The sequence below is a fragment of the Mobula hypostoma genome, chromosome 23, assembly GCF_963921235.1.
Source record: "Mobula hypostoma chromosome 23, sMobHyp1.1, whole genome shotgun sequence".
Classification (NCBI taxonomy): Eukaryota; Metazoa; Chordata; class Chondrichthyes; order Myliobatiformes; family Myliobatidae; genus Mobula; species Mobula hypostoma.
Genome location: NC_086119.1, coordinates 20,395,903 through 20,419,563, shown reverse-complemented (window position 1 = coordinate 20,419,563; position 23,661 = coordinate 20,395,903). Strand labels below are relative to the sequence as shown.

At 38.4% G+C, this 23,661-nt stretch overlaps 1 protein-coding gene across 10 annotated transcripts in view; it reads left to right on the top strand.

Moving 5' to 3' along the window:
* Positions 1-23,661, top strand: part of git1 (G protein-coupled receptor kinase interacting ArfGAP 1) — a 233,902-nt gene that overhangs the window by 203,225 nt on the left and 7,016 nt on the right. For 5 of the 10 annotated variants that reach the window (XM_063031294.1, XM_063031292.1, XM_063031291.1 and 2 more), the window contains 7 exons: positions 386-537; positions 4,243-4,395; positions 10,096-10,314; positions 11,413-11,523; positions 17,152-17,228; positions 19,874-20,047; positions 23,574-23,637. In XM_063031294.1, the coding sequence (XP_062887364.1) occupies positions 386-537; positions 4,243-4,395; positions 10,096-10,314; positions 11,413-11,523; positions 17,152-17,228; positions 19,874-20,047; positions 23,574-23,637 (950 nt within the window). The remainder of the gene's footprint in view (positions 1-385; positions 538-4,242; positions 4,396-10,095; positions 10,315-11,412; positions 11,524-17,151; positions 17,229-19,873; positions 20,048-23,573; positions 23,638-23,661) is intronic. The other 5 variants (XM_063031293.1, XM_063031299.1, XM_063031298.1 and 2 more) reach the window with 5 other exon arrangements.

Below are 23,661 nucleotides of genomic sequence, written 5' to 3'. Positions count from 1 at the left end.
ATTTTTTTCCCCTGGCCAAAAAGGGGTTTAAATACAACTTGTAAGTTCTGCCAGACTTTTTCTCCTGTTAAGATGTTTCATCTTAATTTGTTCAAACACCTGCAAGCAACTATCAGTACCTTGCACACTATAACTAAAACACACCAAGGCAATGTGCCAGACATGGTATACTGGCATATCATTCAATCTGTGTGTAAATGGGTTGCTTCAAAGAGCAAGACTGGAATGGAAATACTTAATGGATTTTCCCATTCTCCTCCTGGGTTGTGTTAGCTCAGTACTTATGGTAGAATGTTGCCATCTTTTCGTGCTTCTGTAGGTGGCTATTGTTTTTCTCCATTAGCAAAATATAGTTGTAATATCAAGCTAACCCTCTTTTATTTAGAAACTGTAGATTATCTTCTGCGGAACCAGAATGACCGTCCTGACAGTGATTTTGGAGATGATCAGCATGATTATGATAGTGTAGCTTCGGATGAGGACACAGACGCTGAATTGCACCGAAACGCATCCTCGTCCAGAAACAACAGAGCTAAGGTGAGCAGTGAAAATCTGGAATTAGGACTTTGATTTTCCATCAAAACAATAGCTTTTTATTTTTTTTTTGTTTTATTTGGGAGCAATTGTAACATTTTTAACAGTTCTTTTTTAAGTGGCTTTCCATATTTGGGTTTTTCCAGTAGGATAAGCATTGGATATCTTTGCTCATGAAGCTGTTTTAAGTTCAAGTTCCATTTATTTTTATTCTACTGTACACATTTGTACTGCCAAACAAAACAACGTTCTTCCGGACTGAAGTGCACAACACAGTACATACAAACTCACACACAGCACAAAGTAATGTCACTAGAAATATATTAACAAATAACAAGGTGCATTTACGACACAAGTTTAAAAAGTAAATCAAAATATTGCTACTAACATTTCATATGTGATGAGACTTGGCTGGCAGGGAGTTCAGTGGGACAGAAGCTGTTTCCTATCCTAACAGTTCTTTCTTAATGCTACAGTACCTCCTGCCTGATGGTAGCGGGTCAAAGGGATTGTTGGACAAATGAGAGGGATAAAGTAACAGGTCTTTCAATATCTCCTCTTCCTACATGAACATTGAGAGAAGGTCATGTCTGAGGGAATCTGTAAATTTATACCTTTCTAGTGTACATTACCTCACTAAAGCCATTTTGTTTAATGTTGCTGTGTGATCTTGAAACAAATTTAGTTTGGTTGTTGGGAAAATAGGACAGCTGATCAAGTTCAAAGTAAATTTATTATCAAAGTACACATGTCACCATATACAATTCATTGCCTCAAACCTTTTGAGTCAGGGTATCTAAAGTAATTCTCAATGGTTCCATTCGGGTCAAATACAGATTTACTGTGTTTCTATCATAATATAGCTAATAGTTAATTTTTAGAGCTCAGTGACAGCAGTCAAGTTCCGCTGTCTAGTTTTTAAATTGCTGCTCTTTGAGTAGTGGATGAAGGCAAGTACCAGTAAACAGATTCAGCACTGGCAATGTTTTAATTTCTCTTGAGTTAATTTGCCTCAGATTTCTAAATGTTAGTTAACTAACAGATACATTGAAATAATTATCCTGATTTAACATAAAAGCTATTAGCATGGGTTGTATATCCAGTTTCATTCCTGTTGTCCTTCAACCCTTCTTGTCAGCCTGAAGGGTTGCTGTTTTCAGCACTGCCAGCCTGTTCACCGTCTTTTCTGTGCTCCAGTCCAAATATAGTAGATCAGAAATATAAATGTGTTATGACAGGAACTGAAGATTTTTTAATTGATCCCAAAATAGAGTACATATGTATTGTGACACAGTTTTTTTCTGTGTCAAGAAGTAGCATTGAGCTTGTTAGTCACAGAAGGTAGTTTAGGTTTTATCCCAACATTTTTTTAAGGTGTTACTTTTGTTATCTGTGTGAAACCAAGATTGAAGTTAGCAATTAAGAAACAGAAGGAAAACAGATTTTGCTGCCCTATACTCTGTTTGCAAACATTTTGTAAATGGGCCATTTAAGTTTTTTGGTGCTAGTTACATGTGCTACAAATGATCAAGGGCCTAGATAATTTCATTACATTTTGACTTTTGCAGATATGCATATTGACATTTTCCCATTATGAATAAAAATAACAATAGCTTTTAGATTATTCTGTTTAGATGCTTTTTAGGTTTTCAATGATATTGAACTAAATTGAGATTATCCCCAATTCTCTTATGATTCTGATTGGCTTGAAAGTGAGAGTTTATCTCTAATCCACGTGATCTTATTTATGCAGCTTTTGAGAGTTCCAATATGCACTGTTACTCATTCTTCTCATTTTTGATCCATGCTTAACAACAATAAAAGAGTAACGGGGAGGTTTTTAATTTACAAATGTGTGATCAAGATAAGTACCTTAATCATCTAATATTGAAAATCCTTTTTGGGAGGTATTGGAGAGCTGGCTGGTTATGTCATAAGCATAATGTATGAGCAAGTGTTGCTATTTAAAGCTTAAGGTAATTTCATCAAGTTTACTTGATCGTGTCCAAATAATAATGTTTTGAAGATTGTATTATCAATCCTGATCAATAGAAATTAGTTTAAAAATTTGACCTATTTGCATATAAATGTAATAATTGGGAGTATGAGTAGCCCTCTTGCCTCCTGAAGTCTTCTCTACCATTTAAAGATATTACTGACCTGATTGTGACCTTAAACTCTGCAATACTGTCTACATGGTTAACTTTTCACCTTGCTGCTCTGCCCTTTGGGGAGGCGAATCTAGCAGTGGCAGTCTTCAGAAAAAAATGTTTTGCCTTGTCCAATCATTTATGATAAAGATTTTTTTTTAAAGAAACCGCATGTGGCATTCTTCCCACTTGCACCCTGTCACGATTTTTCAGGATCTTCTACTTCTCATTTGCACTCCCCCTTGTTCTATTAAGCTTTAACAGTACAGTACAGTACAGTCCAATCTTCTTACAAATGACAAGCTCATTCCAGGTATTCATCTAATAAATCTCCGAACTGTTTCTAACCCATAACACCTGTCCTTAAAAGGGACCAAAATGAAAATAATATATCATAGGTGCTCTCATCAATGCCCTATATGACATGAGTTTAACTTTACTATTTATTTATTCACTTTTGTATTATTTCTCAGCATGCAAGTACACTTTGACCTACTGAGATTCCTTGGTGCAATTCACTGACATAAAGTTACTTCTTCCAAATTTCCTTCCTCTTCATGAGTGAAGAGGAAATTTGGAAGAAACAATTTTATCTCAAAGTGACTGTATCAAGCTTCACTGATGGTGATATTGACTTTGAACATGGGGGGAAATCATTTTCATGGTGCTTGAAATATTGAGCTGTGATAAAAATCAACTTATTCTTTCAACACTTCACTGAACAAGACGTGAGTTTACTCAGAAAATAGGAGTCAAAAAGTATGCCATTTGCCCCTCTTGCCTGCTGTGCCAATGAGATCATGAATGACCTTCAACCTCCATTTTTTTTAATCTAACTCAATATTCCTCAATGTATGTAATATCCATAAAATGTATTTTGATCTTAGTTTTTAATACTTAGTTTTTAATGACTAAACCTTCACAACATTCAGTGAAGAGTTTAATATGGAAGAGGAATTGTCACAACAATCCTCTCCAAATGTCAGAGGGGAAATAAACCTCTTTAGTAACCTACGGCTGAACATCATAATAACACTTTCAGGCCATTTGTACTTCATTCCCTTTTTGTTAAGCATCTTTTATGCTACCTTTTATCACCTACCCCAACAATTCTATTCTGCTATCTTTCTTCTCAAATAGTGGCCTTTATTCTACAAACAAATCGCAAGTCATTAACTCTAGGCCATACTTGCTATTTCATTACAGGAAGGGCTGACTTCCAACCCCAGTATCACCCTTAATTTGTTGGTTCAAGAATTTGTGCCCATGAAACATGGCTGTTCTTTAGTGTTTAGTCACCTATAAAGAAATCCTTCATGGACTTGATGGATGAATATGGGGAGGGAATTCTGCTTCCATTGACCTAAAGGAAGACAGGAAAGAAAGATGAAAATGAGAACAGGTGTAAGTGTTATGAACATGTGGTCTTTCTTTCGATCACTGTTAACATGATGCAAATGACAACTGCAGTTTTGGATTTGGTACTTTGGTTCATGACTTGGGTAAAACAATTGTTCATGCTGTTCTACAAAAAGAAACATTTCCTTGTCACCTCTAGAGCATGGATTCATCTGACTTGTCAGATGGTCCAATAACACTGCAGGAGTATTTGGAGGTGAAGAAAGCTTTGGCTGCATCTGAGGCTAAGGTTCAACAACTAATGAAAGTAAATAACAACCTAAGTGAGGAACTGCGCAGACTTCAGCTGCAGGTAAGTGAATATTAATTAGGAATCTAGTAGCAGAAAGGTTGTATTTTAATTATTTTAAGAGTAAATGCGTCAAAAAAATTTAATGCCCAATAAATGGTAAATTTATGCTCTCAAAAGAACCTGTTTGATCTCATTGTTTCCGGATGTATTGAAGGGCAAGTTGTCACCTTTAATGAGTTGAGATCATTTGCCATCTCGATAAAAAGAATGATTTCAAAAGTAAATATTTCCTGTGTATGTCAGGTTGATGTAATTGATTCTTGTCTTCATCAATTAGACATATGGCATAAAAGCTAATAAGACTTTGTTTTGGAGCAGAGGTCTATTTCAATCTCCTTTGAGTGGATATATGTGTGTTGGTTCTCCATCCTATGTATGTAACTTGTCTACATTAAATATGATTTGGCTTCATATTTTATCCAACTGCTCCTGCTGGGCTGCTTCCTATAATTACAATGCCCCACCCTTGTTTTGTATCAGAGTTAATCTCCAGAACAGGTTGCTGTATGTCTTGTATTCATACAACCTACCTTTCTAGTTCTCATGCCTACTTTGGACAATACATTTGCACCTTAATGCTAATTGGTCCATAATCAGTCAAGGTAAAGTGTCCCAATATGTGCTGGATTTGAAAATAAAAGCCACACTTCAGTTGAAGAGAAGAAAGACTACACCAAGCCCCTTGAGCATGAACAAATAATGCTTGGTTTATAAGCATTGCAAGCATTTAATTATTATTAACAGAAGAGATTCAGCAGGTTAGACAAAATGCTGGAGGAACTCAGCAGGTCAGGTAGCATTTATGAAGAGGAATAAACAGTTTCAGGCCAGGTCCCTTTATCTGAACTTGAAAGGAAGGGGGAAGAAGCCAGAATCAGAAGGTGTGGGAGAGGAACAAGTACAAGCTGGCAGGTGTTAGGTGAGACCAGGCGAAGGGAAAAGTACTGTACTGCTGCAAATAAAAACAAATTTTATGACATGTGAGTGATGATGAGCCTAATTCTGATGTGGGTCTTTATTGAGAGTGGGAAGGGGGCAGGGAGAGGGGCATCACGGTTGGGAAAAGGGTAAGAGAAAGGTGAGGGAGCAGGAAGCACCAGAGAGGCATTCTGTAATGATCAATAAACCAATTGTTTGGAATTAAATGACCTTGCCTGATGTCTCAGGGCTGGGTGTGTCTGCAGCCAGGCCACCCTCTGCCCCCGGCACTCCTCCTCTGCCACCTGTCTCACACTCCTCCCGCGGTGATCCACCCTCGCCATTCCCAACATCCTTTGCTCCTGCCAGATTTGCAAACTCATTCTCTGCTCCACATTGACAAACATAGTTCTGTGCAAAAGTCTTAGGCACCCAGCTGTGTAAGTGCTTAAGACCTTTACACAGTAATTTAGGTGGTTGGAGGAGAGGGGAATGAAGTGAGATACTGGGGTGATTGGTGGAAAAGGTACAGGGCTGAAGAAGGTATCCGATAGGAGTGAAGAGTAGACCACCGTGAAAAGGGAAGGAGGAGGGGCACCAGAGGGAGGTGAGAAGGGGTAAAAGGGGAGTGAAAATGGGGAATGGAAAAAGGAGAGGGAGAGAAGATAAAATTACCCAAATTAGAGAAATTGGTGTTCATACCATCAGAAGACGGCTTTGTTTCTTTAATTCCTGTGATCTACTCAAATACTTACTAGAGTATCACCTTCCTGTTTGCTCCTGCTGCCTGCCCCCAAATCTATTCTTCTCTAATAGTGTGCACAGTCCCTGCCCCTGTATTTGCTAATGCCATCTGTTTAGGGTTTTGTTCTTCCATATGGATATGTCAGCTAATTACAGGTGAGCTTTTTAAATTTATCACTGCTGCATGCTGTTAAGCCTTGGGAAACACAAACTACCCTGCAGATGCTGGGGTCAAAGCAGCACTCACAACACACTGGGGGAACTCAGCAGGTCGGGCAGCATCCGTGGAAATGATCGGTCAACATTTCGAGCCAGACGTTGACTGATCGTTTCCACGGATGCTGCCCGACCTGCTGAGTTCCTCCAGCGTGTTGTGAGTGTAAGCCTGAGGAAATATTCCCTTTGATGGTATTTGGTCCATTTTGCTTTACAACTTCTGCAGTGTTTGATCTTGATGTGCTGTGCTTAATATGAAGCTGAAGAAGATATTACACAGACAATAAAGTTTAGCTTTATTGTTTTCTCAACCTTCCTTACCGTTATGAACATGCTTTACTCTAACCAAAGTCTGTGCTGTCACATCATTTTGGAAAATTGTTCTCTTTTTAAACTATAGCTTTTCACAATGCAAGAAAATTAATGGCTTAATGGCTTGACAGCTTAAGCTCCTGGGTTATGTCAGAGTATTAGTAGGAAACTTTAGCTACTTTCTTAATTAAATCCATTCTAGAAGCCAGGCCATTCCAAAACAAGTACACAAATCTTAAATCTTCACCACAGGTAAAGTTAATGAGGGAAATTTTCTTTTGCCTTTAAAGCTTTGCCATCAAGCGTAAAAGTAAGTGTTTCTGTAGCCTGTTAGTCACTGGAATATTGGCTCTGTACTGTTGTTAACTTGTTTTGCCTTGCTGCCAATTTTCCAACACAGCATGTCGGAATCAGGTTTAATATTGCTGACATATGTCATGAAATTTGTTTTATGGCAGCAGTACATTGCAATGCTTAAAAAATACTGTAAATGACAAAAGTATATACAGTTTATATTTTTTAATAAGTAGTGCAGAAAGATTGCAAAAATAGTGAGCCAGTGTTCATGGGTTAGTACATTGCCCATTCAGAAATCTGATGTTGGAGGGGAAGCTGTTAATAAAACATTGGATGTGTGTCTTCAGGTTCCTGTACCACCTCCTTAATGGTAGTAATAAGAAGAGAGCATGACCTTGGTGATGGGCGTCCTTGATGATGGATGCATTTGAGGCATTACCTTTTGAGGATATCAGAGATGCTGAGGAGGCTAGTATCCATGATGGAGCTGGCTGAGTTTGCAACGTTCTGCAAGTTTTTTCTGATCCTATGGCCCTTCCATACCATACAGTGATGCAACCAGTTAGAATATCTTGATTAGTAATTGGTCTTGCAGCTTGAAACTTAAAACCTGGGTGTGTCCTGCAGTTGACTTAAATTGAGAAGGAAATTCTGGAAACCCAATCCACAGAAATGATCCTTAGGGCAGCACCAGCATTGACAACTATGAAGGGCATGTAATCTATTTTCCCCACTTCTGGTTGAAGAAAGTTGGTGTCAAGGATGAACTTGTCTCAGTTTTAGGTAATACACTAATTCTGGGCAGATGATCAACGTATGAACGATTTGTGTTGTTGATTAATTATTTGTTTAATAGCTATTGCTTCAATAATTACATTAAAATTGGAAATGTGTTAAAATCCTCCCCGCACTCATGTCAGCGAGAATCTAATTGCAGGAACTTATTATCACCTCCTGTTTACTACAAAGAATATCACCAGGTACACAAATGCCAGGTGGTGTACTTGGTCTTAAAGGACTGTCCTGTATTTTCTGTAAGGCAGTAAACCTGACAGCATTAATAAGCAGTTAATATCCATTAAGTATTGGGCAGTTACTTGTATTTTCAACAGGGATGTTGGTAGTTTTCAGTGTGCTGGAAGAAACAGTAATGCTAAATGGAAACTGCCAGCTCACTGGATCTTTTGAGTATGTGCCAAACGAAGTTTTTTTATTTTAATGCTATTGCCCTACTATTTCCACCATATTGTGAAGAGCTTAAAGTGAGCTATAAAGCAGTTTGATGTATATACCCGTATTTTGGTCATCAGTTTATTTATCATATCTACCACTTGAAAATAATAAACTGATAATTCCAGTCACTGTCTTTGAAATACATTTTTAAGCATGACTTTTGTTTATAAGCTTGTATGTTTGCCAAGAATTTTGTTGATAATTTTAAATTTTAGTTGAAAGATTTATTGCAATATTTGTATAGTATCCATTTACACTCTGAAATAACTTGTATTTTTGTTTTGTTTTAATAGTAATTATATAATGGGGCAGACTTTACAGTTCTTACTGTGTTTACTTGCAAATAAAGTGAGGGCTTTGGCAATTGGATAGTGACAAGTTGTAAAGAAAGCCAGCATGGCGCTTTAGCAGCAAAAATCTGTTTGGATAACATTGGTTGTGGGGCCAAGAAGAGAATGAGTCCACAAAGGTTTTTTTTAAAAAAATCCCTCTGTTAGCCAGTTAAACCACAAATGAATGTTTCAGAAATGCATAAACTCTTCAACTTTTAGTCTTTAAAAATTCTAAAAGGTAGGTAAATAATCTAAAACAATTTTAAATATCATTTAAGAACACTCAATTTAAAATCTTTAATTCAACTTCACAACACTTGCCTCTGTCCCTCACATCCATTTCCCTCCAATTGTCGAACTATGCTTCATTAGTAGATTTCTCTCTAAGCACTGGGGAACTTTGGCCACCAGGGCTTGTAAAGACAAAGTTCAGTTAGCAATTATCAGTGAATTGCATCATTTGGATTAATATTTGTGCAGATATCCTAAAGAAGTCAAATAGCTACCTTTGCTGACATTTTCATGCAAACTCAGAGCTGAGTGGTTAAACAGAAGTTTCTGGCGAAGAAGTAGATTGCTGTGGTACATGGACTTTCAGATATTCCTCATAATTAATGTTAATTCTGAAGAATTGGGTCAGATAACCTTCAGCTTTAACAAAAATTACAGAAGGCAAGAAATCTTGTACTGATTGTGCTAGTTTGCCCCTCTTTCTATTAGGCCATCCATCTTATTCAACCTCCTTATTTCCATCACCATGAACATGTTCACTGATTTGAATATTTTCATTACTGGAGAGTCAGCAGAAAATGAGCAACTTGCAAATAAACAGGCACCAGGAACATTGAACCAGAGTGTGACTCCTCTTGTAACTTTATAAACGGATTTGAATATTAAGTCAATCAGATTTCATTTCTGAGAATGTACTCCTCTCTTGTCCACACTGCCGTACCATTTTATAGTTGGTTTGTACATCCAAAATAATCATGGTAGAACAGAATAGAAAATGATTTCTTAAAAAGGTACATAAATGAGGTGAAAAGGGAGGATGTAAAATGCAGTGCACAAGAGTTGAGGACTTAATGTTAAATTGATAAGTTAACAGTTGTGCACCAGTGATCAGTGCCTGTGTATTGTATTTTGCTCAGTGACGTCTCTCAATACTATTTTGAAATCAGCAAATGTTAAAAGTTGGCACTAATGACCAGTTTTATGTAATTTTTGTTTGCAGAGGTTGACTATCCTGATCAAATTGCCAATGAGAGAAACGGTGCCCAGATTTCCATGAGAATGTGAACTGACATTTTTGCTTTGCCCAATGCCTCAAATATTTTAGGCATCCCTAGCCTGTTTGGCTATTGGACTGGAAAAATGGCTATGAAATAGATTTTTGTACACAACCACACAAATAGTTAATATGCTCTGATTTCTACCTGTGAGAATTCAAGTCTGAAATATAAAATAACATATAGTGGTCATGGCAAAAGTACTGAATCTTATTCCTCTGCATTTTTCTATATTACACATCACTGTCAAATTTTTAATAAAAATGTTTAAATTATGCAATTAATGAATGAAGGCAGGGCCTTAATAAATATTAAATTACTATTTTTTTAAGATGTTGTGGATCTCTTTCATTACATGTCAGATTAACAAACTGCAGACAGAGAATGCACAAATGAAGCAACAAACTCCTAGTCTGCATCCATCAGCAGCTGCCAGTGACCGCCAGGAGCTTGCCCCTCACACAAGTACAAATAGACGCGATCGGCAAGCTGTTTCCATGTATGAAACCAGATCTGGGCAGAAATCTTTTGGACAAACTACCGATGATATTGTCACAAGACTTCAGCCTTTGGACTGCAGTGTGAGTTAATGCTTGCAAAATAGATTTAATTTCACACTTAAAGCATATTGACCTTTACTAACTCATCAGTGCTTAATCATTACCAACAAAGCTAAGAAATCTCTTTAGTTTATGGTAAAAACAGGAAGGCAGCTACTCCCTTGCCCTTTAAATCAATTTAACTGCAATATTTAAATGTCTCAACTAAATGACAGATTAACTGATAAAATTAAATTATTACTTCTGGTTGAGTTTAGCTGCTACTTCAAAGTTAAAATGGCCTAATGCTAGGTTGACTGATTAAGATAGACGAATGTAATAAGATTCTAGCTAATCCTTGAATTGACTTTTTCTGATTCACCAAGGTGAATAATAAATGTAAATTTGAGAAAGAGGCTTTATCCAGTTGCTTAACATAGGAATCTATACTGTTTCTATGCCATTTGGGAACTGGAATGAAATCCAATGGCATCTAACAGTAGATGTGAATGTTGGTCATTGGCAGTTCTGGTCCAGTCAGTGAGAGCGAAGAACAAAATTTGCGCTAAATCAGCTGGATACTGTAAGCACACAAATATTTGTAGTGGGTGATGAGGTGGGTGGCAGGAAAAGTGTACAGTTGCATTATCTGCAAAAAAAGGATTGTTTGAGTCCTGGTATTACGAATATAAACTATGCACTTAAGGTTCAGGGTGTGTACTAACATTTATTGTGTCAATTCATTTTTTGGGGGGTGAAACTGATTTTTTTGCTGGTGATGCACAAAGCCTCCAAGAAAATTGAGGCCAGAGAACATTTAAATCATAGAGTGAATACTGTTTTGAGACCTTCAGTAAGGGATATTGCATTGATTCATTTTAAGGCTTTGCACTAATGTTGCTTCATTTGTGCTATGATGTTCTATTAATTCATTATGCATGTTGCATTAACAGAATTCACAATCTGCCAGTAGATCTTACATGAGATAACTTTGTTTTGACACTGTCAGCATGAAATTGTTTAACCAATATGTTTCTACCTGCAAATTGTCTGTAGCAAGTTATATGCATGGTTTATTTTTGAAAGTTCATTAATGTCTATGTGCATGCCATTGTTTACACTGTCCCTTCCATGTTACAGATTCGCAGGGGTGTCTCCGTGACCTCTGTACCCTTTCCCTTCTCTGCACAGCACTCCTGTTCACAGGACTGCGGCAGATCCGTGGTTAAGTACCATCTCAGTTGGGCTCAAGTAAGAAGGGACAGAAAGGATTCCAGCAAGTGTCCTGGGCTCATGTATCCATGCCTTTTGCATGGATTTGTTCCTTCTGCTGTATAACCTTGGCTTCTGTTTTCCTTTCAAAGATGGGAGGCTCTTTTTTTGGAATGCCTATGCCAAAAAAATTCTGATCATGTAATTCATTAAAAATTTACAAAAAATATAATTCCACATTCTAATCAAGTTTATTGCATGGTATGCTTCTATTTATTTACTTATTTATGGAGGTTCAGTGCGGAATAGGCCCTTCCAACCCTTCAAGCCAGCAACCCCCAGTATAACACTAGCCCAAACCTCCTCCCTCCCTTAACGATCCCACCCAAATCACAGGCCAGTTTAGAACAAGGGTTCCCAACCTGGGGTCCACAGACCCCTTGCATAAAGGTCCATGGCATAAGAAAGGTTAGGAATTAGAATGATTTAGAATGGCCAATTAACCAGTAGGCCTTTGCATCAGTTTGACTTGTATTAGCTTCTTTACCAAGGACTCTATGGAAATTCACCATTTGCAGTCCTCTAGTGTAAATGCAATCTAATGTGTTACAGATATACATATCATGTCAAGTTCAAAGCATAATTTGTAACATTACAGCTGCAATGTTGAAAGACAATAATCCACTAATGGTAGACTTAAAAATAAAGCTTGATCACTTAAGTGAACACAGAGAAACTTTACACATTGCATTTCCCAGTAAAATTGGTGCTGAAAATGATCTCCCAAACACTGCATTGTATACAGCATGCAAGGCTACATATAAAAGGAATCAAGAATGGATGTGTTTCTGTTCCCAAAAGCTGTTCCTCCCAATTCTAGCCAATTTCATAAATTCATAGTTTGCCCTCTATCTTGACTAATTTATGATAAAGAACCCAATGACATTATGTTGTCTTCAATACATATTGTCCAAGAGCCTTGATTTAGATTTAGACAGAGGGCAACGACATACAAACTTTAAAACAAACCTGTTTTTTTATGTAATCAGAAAAAATTACCTAAAAGCATAAATTTAGAACTGAAAAATAATGTGAGTTCAACTGATTTTTCAAGACAGTTTGACTAATTTTGATTGTTAGACTTTTTTTAAAAAAAAGAGCAAAAGTGAGTAATGAAATTGTAGAACTTTTGAAATCTAACAATGAGGAAGATAGACTGAGGAGCTGAATAGATGTACCTACAAATTACATATCCCTCTGCTTTGAGAAGATAACAGGTAGCACTAAACTGATCAGGTATGAAAGTATAATGTTTATGCATAAGACTCAGTAATGTCTTTAAGTGAAGGAAATCTGCTTTTGTTTCCTATCTAATCAGTATGTCTCTGGGGCCATAGCAACATATTTGACTCTCACTGCTCCCTGAAATGGCCATCTCATGTTGTACCAGCTATGAAGACAACAAAGTGAACGACCTGGTCTATGCACACCCAGCCTTATCAGACTAAGAAAACAATTTCTATTGCCTCTTACCCACAGTCTCACCAGAATTAGATAAGCTGCTCCAAGCAACAGCTAGATGTAGGTACAATTCTATAAATGCAACTTTGGAGCAAATCCCAGTTTAATTAAGCAGCCTTCCTAACTGTATTGACCCATGAGGGAAAGTGTCATAATTGTGTACAGTCAGGAAGGTATTGCCCAGTGAGACATTGGCATTGACTTCTCTCAACTTCAACTGGCCCATCACTGAGCTGTTCTCACAACCTCTGGACTCACTTTCACGCACTCTGCAGCTCCTTTTCTTGATATTTGTTGCTTATTTATTTATTTTTCTTATCTCGTTTTGTATTTGCAGTCTGTTGTTTTTGCATGTTGGTTTTTGTCCATCCTATTGGGGGCCATCTTTCATTGATTCTGTTGTGTTTTTTGTGTTTACTGCGAATGCCTGCAAGAAAATGAATCCCAGGGTAACGTATATGTACTTTCATAATCAATTTACTTTTGAGCTTTGATTTCAGACTGCAGTAAGTATAATGGTAACATATACTTACCATTAAGTAAGTATATTTCCTGCTGATTGCCAGCCTCTGTCTCTTTAACAAATATACCTCTATCATTGCACTTTAAACTGAGGGTAGCTCAACTACTGAAAGTACCTGCCTGTTGACCGCCCCCCCTCCCCAATCTTTCTACCAGGAACAAGGCACAAGTCAGAAGTGTGATGAAATAGATCTCACTTTCCTCATGACTGCAGTTTCATTACTCAAGAAGCTAAATACCATCTGGGACAATACAACCTGATTAGACTGGTCTGTCACATCCAATCCTACCCTCCTTCTGAATCCTATATAGCTGCTGTGTGTACCATCTGCACTGCAGAAACTTCCTAAGGCTTCTTTGACCACACCACTGATGCCTGTCTCTACAGAAATGAGCTCAGAAGGATTGTAATCATAATATCAGATATAGAGGAACACACCACCAGACTATCCTAGCCATCAATTCCTACATTATTATAAAGGCAAATCTAATTTCCTAACTAGTATCGCAGGAAATGCAGTAGTTGAGAAGGTCGCTTACCATGCTGTTAAGGGCTTTAGAGATGATCAGGAATTCATAGCTACATCTTGAATAAATTGAAGCCATCAATTTGCATGTTACATTACTTTATAACATGAAAATAATAGAATACAGAATCTACTTGAGAACTTTTATGAATAACTTTCAGAGCCAAATATGGAAGTTAAATTTTTTAAATATCCTTTTGCGTATTCCGTGTGTGAATTTTTTCTTTAGCTTCAGTTTAAAAAGTGAATTTGGTGGTCTCGTGTGAGAGTGATCTCGTGAAGATGAAATGAGAATTAGTTGCAACTGTGATGGAAAAAGGCTACGCAATGAAACATGGGTAAAGAATGTACCAAATTGAAATGTGTGTTTAGTTTACATTTTTAAGGCATTCCAAAAGTTGAGCCCCTGTAACCGGGCTATAGCTACCAATGCTTCCTATGTAACTACTGCTTCCCTTTCTACAGTTTTAACATCCTTACTTTCTTAAGTAGTACGAGGGCTTTCGATGGCTATCATTTGTCAAGCATGTCTTTTTGCCATTCAAGTATTCATTTTCTTGGGTTACCCTGATGATCATCCCTGTATGCCTATATTAGCTCTCTGAATGCTTCTATTCTTCCATCTTAAACTATTGTGACACAGGTTTTGTAAATTTAAATAAAATTAGGCAATAAATTGTACTATTTTAATGGCAAATATGGAAGTTATTAACCAGTGCACTATAAAGCTTGCATATCTTTTTTTTATGGTCTTAATATACAAAATAGCGTTTGTGGGGCTGGTGATTAATGGTAATTCTGCAAGGAAATCAACAGTAGTGCAAAATATTCAAAAATTTCATTGCACTTATTCACAAAAAAACAAATGTATTTTAATTCAAAAATGCTTTATTCTATGAGTGGAGATCAATTTTTGTTGCCTATTAAATTTGATCCTCAATTATTCAACTGATTTTAGCAGCCGTTACTGGCAATCATTTTCTCAGCTGCATGGATCCAACTTTAGATTTACAAAATCTGAGTCAAAATATTAGACTTTCTAAAAAGAGATTGCAGAATTGTTTGTGTCCTCAAAGTTAACCCTCTGAGAACTTCTTACAGGCTGAAATAAACAATTTTGTTTTAAATTAGTGTTTCATTGTATTTCCACTAAAACAAAATGCATCAGAATCTATGGCCATAAAGCCTTAACATTTTTACTAATTTTGTTAAACTGTAAGACAGAAGTTACTGTAGTCCTCAAAGGGTTAAATTAGGCTTTTTTTTTGTAATGGGAACTTTTTTTTCTCATAAGAACATTGCTATCAAAGCTTCTGATATTGAATATGTAAAATTAAAGAACAATCCTTATCGTTTATAAAGCTGCATGAAGATGGTGTAGTGCAGATGATTCCAAGATCTTGCTGTTCAAGATAATTAGAGTTAATCCTTGCTAAGTAGTCTTGAATCAGATCTTTACTTTCTTTAACTGGAGAAGTACCTTGTCCTTTATTAAGTCTTGTTGTATGGAATTTAGAAAGGAGGATAATAAAGATGGGATCTATTCAGTTTCTTACATTTATTTATATCAAACCTGACAGCATTTCAAGAGAGAAGGTACTAATTTGTATGCTAATATACTTAGGGCACTAGATATATTCGTAGACGCATAGTTATTACTTTAATGAGTCATACAATTTAAATGTAGTAATCTGAAAAAATATGCAACAAATTTACAATTATTTCACGAACTTTTGAATCATTGTAGGCAAGTTGCATTAAATATAATTAGGTTACTTTGGAGTATCTCTCAGAACCATTTAATTAAGCAATTTTAATTCAAAATCTCATTTGCTTTCAGACCATTGGTGAGCTAGGCTCGCTAATAATGTGGACTTTTAAACCAACAGCTTGGGAAGAGAAATCTAAGATTAATACCTTGAGAACGTTATCTGACTATCCAATGTCAATAAGATTTTGGGAAATGTACTTTATGGATTTTAAAATTTTTATGTAACAAATTGCAGCAGTTCATTATAAAACTGCAGTGGTGAGGATATTAAGAACTAGTGCAGTTGAAAATTTTACTCTAGCATGCCAGGTTATGGTACCTTAATATGAAGTGCTTTTCCTTCAATTTGTTTGGAAAATTCAAAGATGAGGAAAAGGGAAATTTTCAAACCTCTATACCATCTGATATGCAGTATCAAAAAGATGCCTTTGAAACAGGAAAACAGTGATATATTGGAAGCATCTGCCATTATGTAAGTATTTTATTTAAAGAAAGCTTCAGAAGAATGCATGTGTTTTGTCTTCTTCTATTAAAACCATAACTGCTAATCCTTTAGATGTAAAGGAAAATAATAAAAATTGGAAAATATTCTTAAAATGTAAATCACAAGAAGATCTGACTTTAAACATTGAGATCCAGAACATTAGAAAGGCTAGAGTTGTGCATTTTAGAAAATTGTTGAAATGTTAATTCTGGAGCTTCACAAATATTCTAGGGTATTTTTGCGAAGTGAGAACCCTTGTAATGCAAACAACCTTTGAGTGTTATATTGAGGAATTTTGTGAAATCAAATTTGGTACAGATTTTCACAACAGAATTTGCAAACACTACACTGTCAATTATACACCGTTGTGGAATCTAATATTGGTAAAACAGCTGCCAGATTTGTTCCTCACCAATAACAATTTTAATCCCATTTGTAAAAATCATATTGAAAATTATCTCATTTGAAATTGTTAATTAATAATTCATAAGTGGTAAAAGAATCTGCAAAAGTTCGGTGCCCCAACTGCCACCCAGTTCACTTATCAGTTTTATGTTCAGGGTTTAAGTTGTTTGTGTTACTAATTAGACTAAATAACATTTTGATGCCTAATACTTATGGCCATAACACAGTATGGTTAAATACAAATTTCAGTTGCTGAACTTTTTTTTTTGCATTATAATAACTGGAGCTGCTCTCTCTTGTGTGGATTTGAGATTCTCTTCCTACTAGTCTGCTTGCAATGTTCTTATAATTACTAATGAAAATTAGTTTGATTGTGCTATCTCTGCATCTTACAGCTGTATTGTGCTTATGTTTTGTCCCTTTTTTTCCCCTCTTAGGTGTCCAAACTAGACAAACGTGGCAGCGGAACAGACAGTGATTATGACAATACCCAGGCCATTGAACTACCACCAGGGTGAGAAGAGTTTGATGTTGATTATGGCACTCTGTTGCATGAACCTGTTTAGTGGTACTCACCAGAGGAACCTTTCGACAAGATGTTACTCTCTAGCTTTTACAATATTATTTCCATCCCACCCACAAGCTATCTCTGCAAATACTGTTATTTGCATAATTGCAAGCATGCCATTATAATTTCTGTATAATAGCAGCCAACCCACCTCTCCCGGAAGTTCCGGGAGTCTCCCGCATATTGATAGCGGCTCCCTGATGCCCGGAAATTATATACAATATCCCAGAAATTGTTTTTTTGAGAGCGAGCGAGAAAGAGAGAGCGCGAGAGAGCCATGGCAGAGTGTCCCAAAAAAAAACGTCACCCCAGACGACACTAAGTTGTACCCCTGCCTAATAGGGATAAAAAATAATGACAGTGTTGCTCGGTGCACTGTTTGCAACAATGACTTTTCTATTGCCCATGGTGGGTTAAGACTGTAAAAGACATGTTGAGGTGAGTTTAACAGGTGTCATTCATTCATTAGCATAGCTAACATTATTTAAATTAGCTGGCTAGCTGCTAAGGAGCTACTCTATTGCAGACATCCCACCTCTTCCAGAAGTTCCGGGAGTCTCCGGCAAATTGGTGGTGCTACCTCCCTGAAATGAGTTTTTTCAGAGTGGGATGTCTATAATAGGAATGTGTGGTTAGTCTTTCCACTTTAAGACATTAAAGTGGATGATGCATGCAATAAGTTTTAGGTCAGTTATTTACAATGGAACATCATGAAGAATACAAAGAAGGCCACCAGTACTGAGGTTTGGAGTCCAATTCTGCAACATGATATCCATTGTGGAAGGATAACCAGATGCTCAGTTTCTGTAAGGTTGCTAGAGCTGTATACATAAATGCAAGAAATTCTGCAGATGCTGGATATCCAAAGCAACACACACAAGATGCATTTCTGAGCTAATCAAAAGGAGATAATGTTGATGAATATTTCCAAAGAATTGCAATTTTTAAGCAAATATTAAGGCAATTGACACTATATAAACAAGAGAAATTCTGCAGATGCTGGAAATCCAGAGCAGCAGACAAAATGCTGGAGGAATTCAGCAGATTAGGAGGCAACCATGGAAATAAATAAGCAGGATTGGAAAGGAAGGCGCCAGAATAAAAAGATGGGAGGGTTGGTGGGGAAGGATGATAGCTGGGTGATAGGTGAAGCCAGGTGGCTAGGAAACGTAAAAGGAATCTGATAGGAGAGGAGGAAGGAACCTAGGAGGAGATGATAGGCAGGTGAAAAGAAGTAGAAGGCTAGAGTGGGGAATAAGAGAAGAGTGGAGGGGGGAAATTTAACCGGAAGGCAAAATTGATATTCATGCCATCAGGTTGGAGGAATACAAGGTTTTGCTCTTCCACCCTGATGGTGACCTAATCATGGCACAAGAGGAACCAGTGGACTGACATGTCAGAACGGGAATAAAAATCTGAATTAATGCTTGGCCACCATTGGCTTTTAGCAGATGGAGTGGTGGTGTTCAAAGAAGTCCTATTTATGACGGATCTCACCATTGTAGAAGAGGCCGTATCAGATGTACCAGAATCAATAGATGTCCCCAGCAGGTTCATAAGTAAAGTGTTGCTTCATCAGGAAGGACTGTTTGGGGCCCTGAATGGAGGTTAGGGCGAAGGTGAATGGGCAGGTGTGGCACTTGGTATATATTTTGTTTTTAGGAGATGGAGCTTGCTAATCACTTTTAACTTCGCTTTCTACACTGTTTCTGAAGGTAGTGCCTCATGCAAAAGCTTTATTCAAAACTAGAAGGGTACCTGACTGCACTCATTGTTCGTACACAAGCCCAGTCACACAGAGGAGGAATAGATTACATTGTAATTGCATGAGTATACATTGATTCACACAAGAAACTGAAACTGGCATTTTTACCAAGATTACTCTGTAACTATCTCAAAACATGAGTACACCAAGGACTGGAGCTTTTCTGTCCCAGGCCATCATAGTTGCTCAAGGAGCCTACTAGAAAAGACAGCATGCTCCTGGTGATGTGACCAGCAAGCTCACCAACCTGCCAGTCATCAACACATCTAGGCTATATCTTGTTATTCCATGGATTCTTCATATTTCTTGCATGTTGACATCATTGCCTCTAAAGTAATTATACACTCATGTTGCAAACTTCATTCATCAATTCCATTACACAGTTACTGCTGCTTTGATACTGACCTGTAAGGTCCCATGGTAAACAACTTTCAGAGTGTAAAGTAATTATTTTCTGGAAATTGTAGCACCTTCCAGTTTGTGACTGGTGAAGGGAGATGCAAAATTAATCACTCCACAGCTTTAAAGATTTCTGAAAGTTGAAATGAGGTATTAGGGGCAATGTCATTGTAGGCACAACCTGTGTTACATGGTACATATTTAACATTTTGAGTTTCGAGTGATCCAGTGCTACTTGTGGTGTGATCTGAATCCTGAGTCTTTTTAAAGTTAGTAACATAATGATGCAGTTGGTTTCTATATGCACCTGACAATGTACTGAGAACTTACTGTAGGTACTATTTTAGTTGCTGGGTTATTAAACTCAATTTACATTTACTTGTTTTTTTTTCTCTTTTCTTTCCCCCTCTTCCCCCCCCCCCATAAGTATTGCTGATGGGAAGATGGGAAGGGATGATGACCTCCATCTAGAGTTTGACGAGCATGAGGGTGAGCTAGATCCAAGCCTTCCGAGTACAGAGGATGTAATCCTTAAAACAGAGCAGGTCACCAAAAACATCCAGGAGCTGCTTCGAGCAGCACAAGAGTGTAAGCATGAAAGGTATGTATGCGAACTGCTTAATTAAGCATTAATGATGTAGGGTAGTAGTTGCAAAAAAAAAGTTGAAATATTGTTTGGTTGCACTAGCCAGTAAGTAAGTAAGCAGGCCAACACATTGGACCACAATGTTTTATTAAGTAACTGAATATCTCTCTATGTCATGTAAATGGTTGAATGTGATTTGCATCGACGACTGCATTGGTTCTGCTTCCTGCACGCATGCTGAACTCATTGACTTCGCCTCCAACTTTCACCCTGCCCTCAAATTTACTTGGTCCATTTCTGACACCTCCCTCCCCTTTCTTGATCTTCCTGTCTCTATCTCTGGACACAGCTTATCTACTGATGTCTACTATAAGTCTACGGACTCTCACAGCTACCTGGACTATTCCTCTTCCCACCCTGTCTCTTGCAAAAATGCCATCCCCTTCTCGCAATTCCTCCGTCTCTGCTGCATCTGCTCTCAGGATGAGGCTTTTCATTCCAGGACGAAGGAGGTATCCTCCTTTTTTAAAGAAAGGGGCTTCCCTTCCTCCACCATCAACTCTGCTCTCAAATGCATCTCCCCCATTTCACGCACATCTGCTCTCACTCCATCCTCCCGCCACCCCACTAGGGATAGGGTTCCCCGGTCCTCACCTGCCACCCCACCAGCCTCCGGGTCCAACATATTATTCTCCGTAACTTCCGCCACCTCCAACGGGATCCCACCACCAAGCACATCTTTCCCTCCCCCCCCCCTTTCTGCTTTCCACAGGGATCGCTCCATGCGACTCCCTTGTCCATTCGTCCCCCCCCCATCCCTTCCCACCGATCTCCCTCCCGGCACTTATCCTTGTAAGCAGAACAAGTGCTACACATGCCCTTACACTTCCTCCCTCACCACCATTCAGGGCCCCAGACAGCCCTTCCAGGTGAGGCAACACTTCACCTGTGATTCGGCTGGGGTGATATATTGCACCTGGTGCGGCCTTCTATATATTAGCGAGACCCGCCGCAGACTGGGAGACCGTTTCGCTGAACGCCTACGCTCTGTCCACCAGAGAAAGCGGGATCTCCCAGTGGCGCCACATTTTAATTCCACATCCCATTCCCAGTCGGACATGTCCATCCACGGCCTCCTCTACTGTCAAGATGAAGCCACACTCAGGTTGGAGGAACAACACCTTATATTCCGTCTGGGTAGCCTCCAACCTGATGGCATGAACTTTGACTTATCTAACCTCCATTAATGCCCCTCCTCCCCTTCTTACCTCATCCCTTATTTATTTATTATTCCCCCCTTTCTTTCTCTCTCTCTTTTCTCCCTCTGTCCCTCTCACTATATCTTCCTCTGATGCTCCCCTCCCTCTTTCTTTCTCCCTAGGCCTCCCATCCCATGATCCTCTCCCTTCTCCAGCCTGGTATCCTTTTTGCCAATCAACTTTCCAGCTCTTAGTTCCATCCCTCCCCCTCCTGTCTTCTCCTATCATTTTGGATCTCCCCCTCCCCCTCCCACTTTCAAATCTCTTACTATCTCTTCTTTCAGTTAGTCCTGACGAAGGGTCTCGGCCCTAAACGTCAACTGTACCTCTTCCTATAGATGCTGCCTGGCCTGCTGCGTCCTACCAGCATTTTGTGTGTGTTGCTTGAATTTCCAGCATCTGCAGATTTCCTCATGAATGTGATTTAAAACAGCCTTTAGTAATATTAACTATTTCATAATAATTACAATGCCTTGGGAAAATGTTCAGACCCCATGACTATTTTCACATTTTACTGTCTCATTTTCTAAATTTAAAATGTATTGAACTAGGATTGTTTGAGCTAATCTGCAAAAACCTAAATTGTGAGGTGGAAAAATATTACTCCCTGTTGTAATTACTACGATAGCTTTACTCAGATGCAATACTGTATCACCTCACCAATTCACCCAATTGTTGATGTAAAAAAATTGAAGGATCGCTTGAATAAATACCCCTCTCTCTGTAAGGTCCAACAGTACAGTAGATTTTCAACAGACCAAACTGAAATGAAGACATGAGCGTTCATGACAAGTCAAGGAAATGATAATAGAAAAACACATCTGGGGAAGGGTACAAGACCACCTGAAAGGCACTGAACATTTCTCAGAGTTCCATGTAGACCATAGTGAAAAAGAGGAAAATTATGAAACCACAGCCACACTGCCTAGATCAGGCAGCCCTTCTAAACCAAGTTGGCAGAAAAGAATGGCGTTTATAAGAGAGGCTACTGTGATGCCAACAGTCACTGAGAACACTGCAGACTTTAGGACCCGGGGGAGCTCAGGTCAGGACCTACAGTCCACGGCGGCTGCTGCTGAATCCGCAGTGTTTCTGTTCTGTTGACGGAAAATGATCACGATTGAAAATAAAGTGGAAATAATAAAGCGATTGAAAAGAGGTGAAACGCCATCGGTCATTGGAAAAGCGTTAAGCTACAGTCGGTCAAAGATCGGAACAATTTTAAAGGATAAAGTGAGAATAGTGGAGCGTGTGAAAGGCCCTGCCCCAATGAAAGCTACCATTATTACTAAGCAACACACTGATTTAATTATTGAAATACATATGTTTCTTAAGAGTTTTATATGCATAGAAAGGTAAAATATATACTGAGACAAACGTTTGACTGACACTAAATAATACCGGATGTACCTGTTCCGACTTACGTACAAATCCGACTTAAAGACGGACCCAGGAACGGAACTTGTGCGTAACCAGAGGACTGCCTGTACAGACTCTGCAAAGCATCATTGTAGAGATGTGGAGGAAGGTCTTGTGTTCAGTTGAGACTAAAGTGGAATTTTGGCCTCAACACCAAGCAGTATGTGTGGTGTAAATTTAATACTGTGCATCAGCCTGGTAACACCATCCCTACTACTGTAAAGTTTGGTGGATGTAGCGTCATGCTGTGGGAATGCTTTTTAGCAGCAGGGGCTGGAAATCTGGTCAGGATTGTCAGGAGATGAACATTGCTAAATACAGAGAGATCCTGGATAAAAACCAGCTCTCCTCTGCCGGAAAGCTTAAACTGGGTAGAAAGTTTATCTTTCAGCAGGACAGCAACCCAAAGCACACTACCATGGAGTGGCTTCAAACAAAGAAAATTGATGTAATTGAATGGTCCAATCAGAGTCTTGACCTTAACCCAATTGAACATCTGCAGGACCTCAGGATTGCTGTCCACTCCTGCTGCTCAACTAATCTGGTTACTAGGTGTCCTGACAAAGGGTCTCGGCCTGAAACGTCAACTATACTTCTTCCTAGAGATGCTGCCTGGCCTGCTGCGTTCACCAGCAACTTTTATGTGTGTTGCCTGAAATTCCAGCATCTGCAGATTTCCTCATATTTGCCTCTTCAACTGACTTCTGTTTCCTTTAATCCGGTCCCCTCCAGATTTGCACTTGCCCTTTTGCTATATGTATATTTTGTCTTCTGAGGCCTCACTTTGAGACCTTCGTAGCTGTGCATAAGAACAAACATGGGTCAGTGAATGAATCTTAATCCTTCGTGTATTTCATTGACAGTTTTGTGCCATGTTCTGAAAAGATTCACTCTGCTGTTACTGAAATGGCTTCTCTTTTTCCAAAGGTAGGTCATGAATTGAAAGTAATT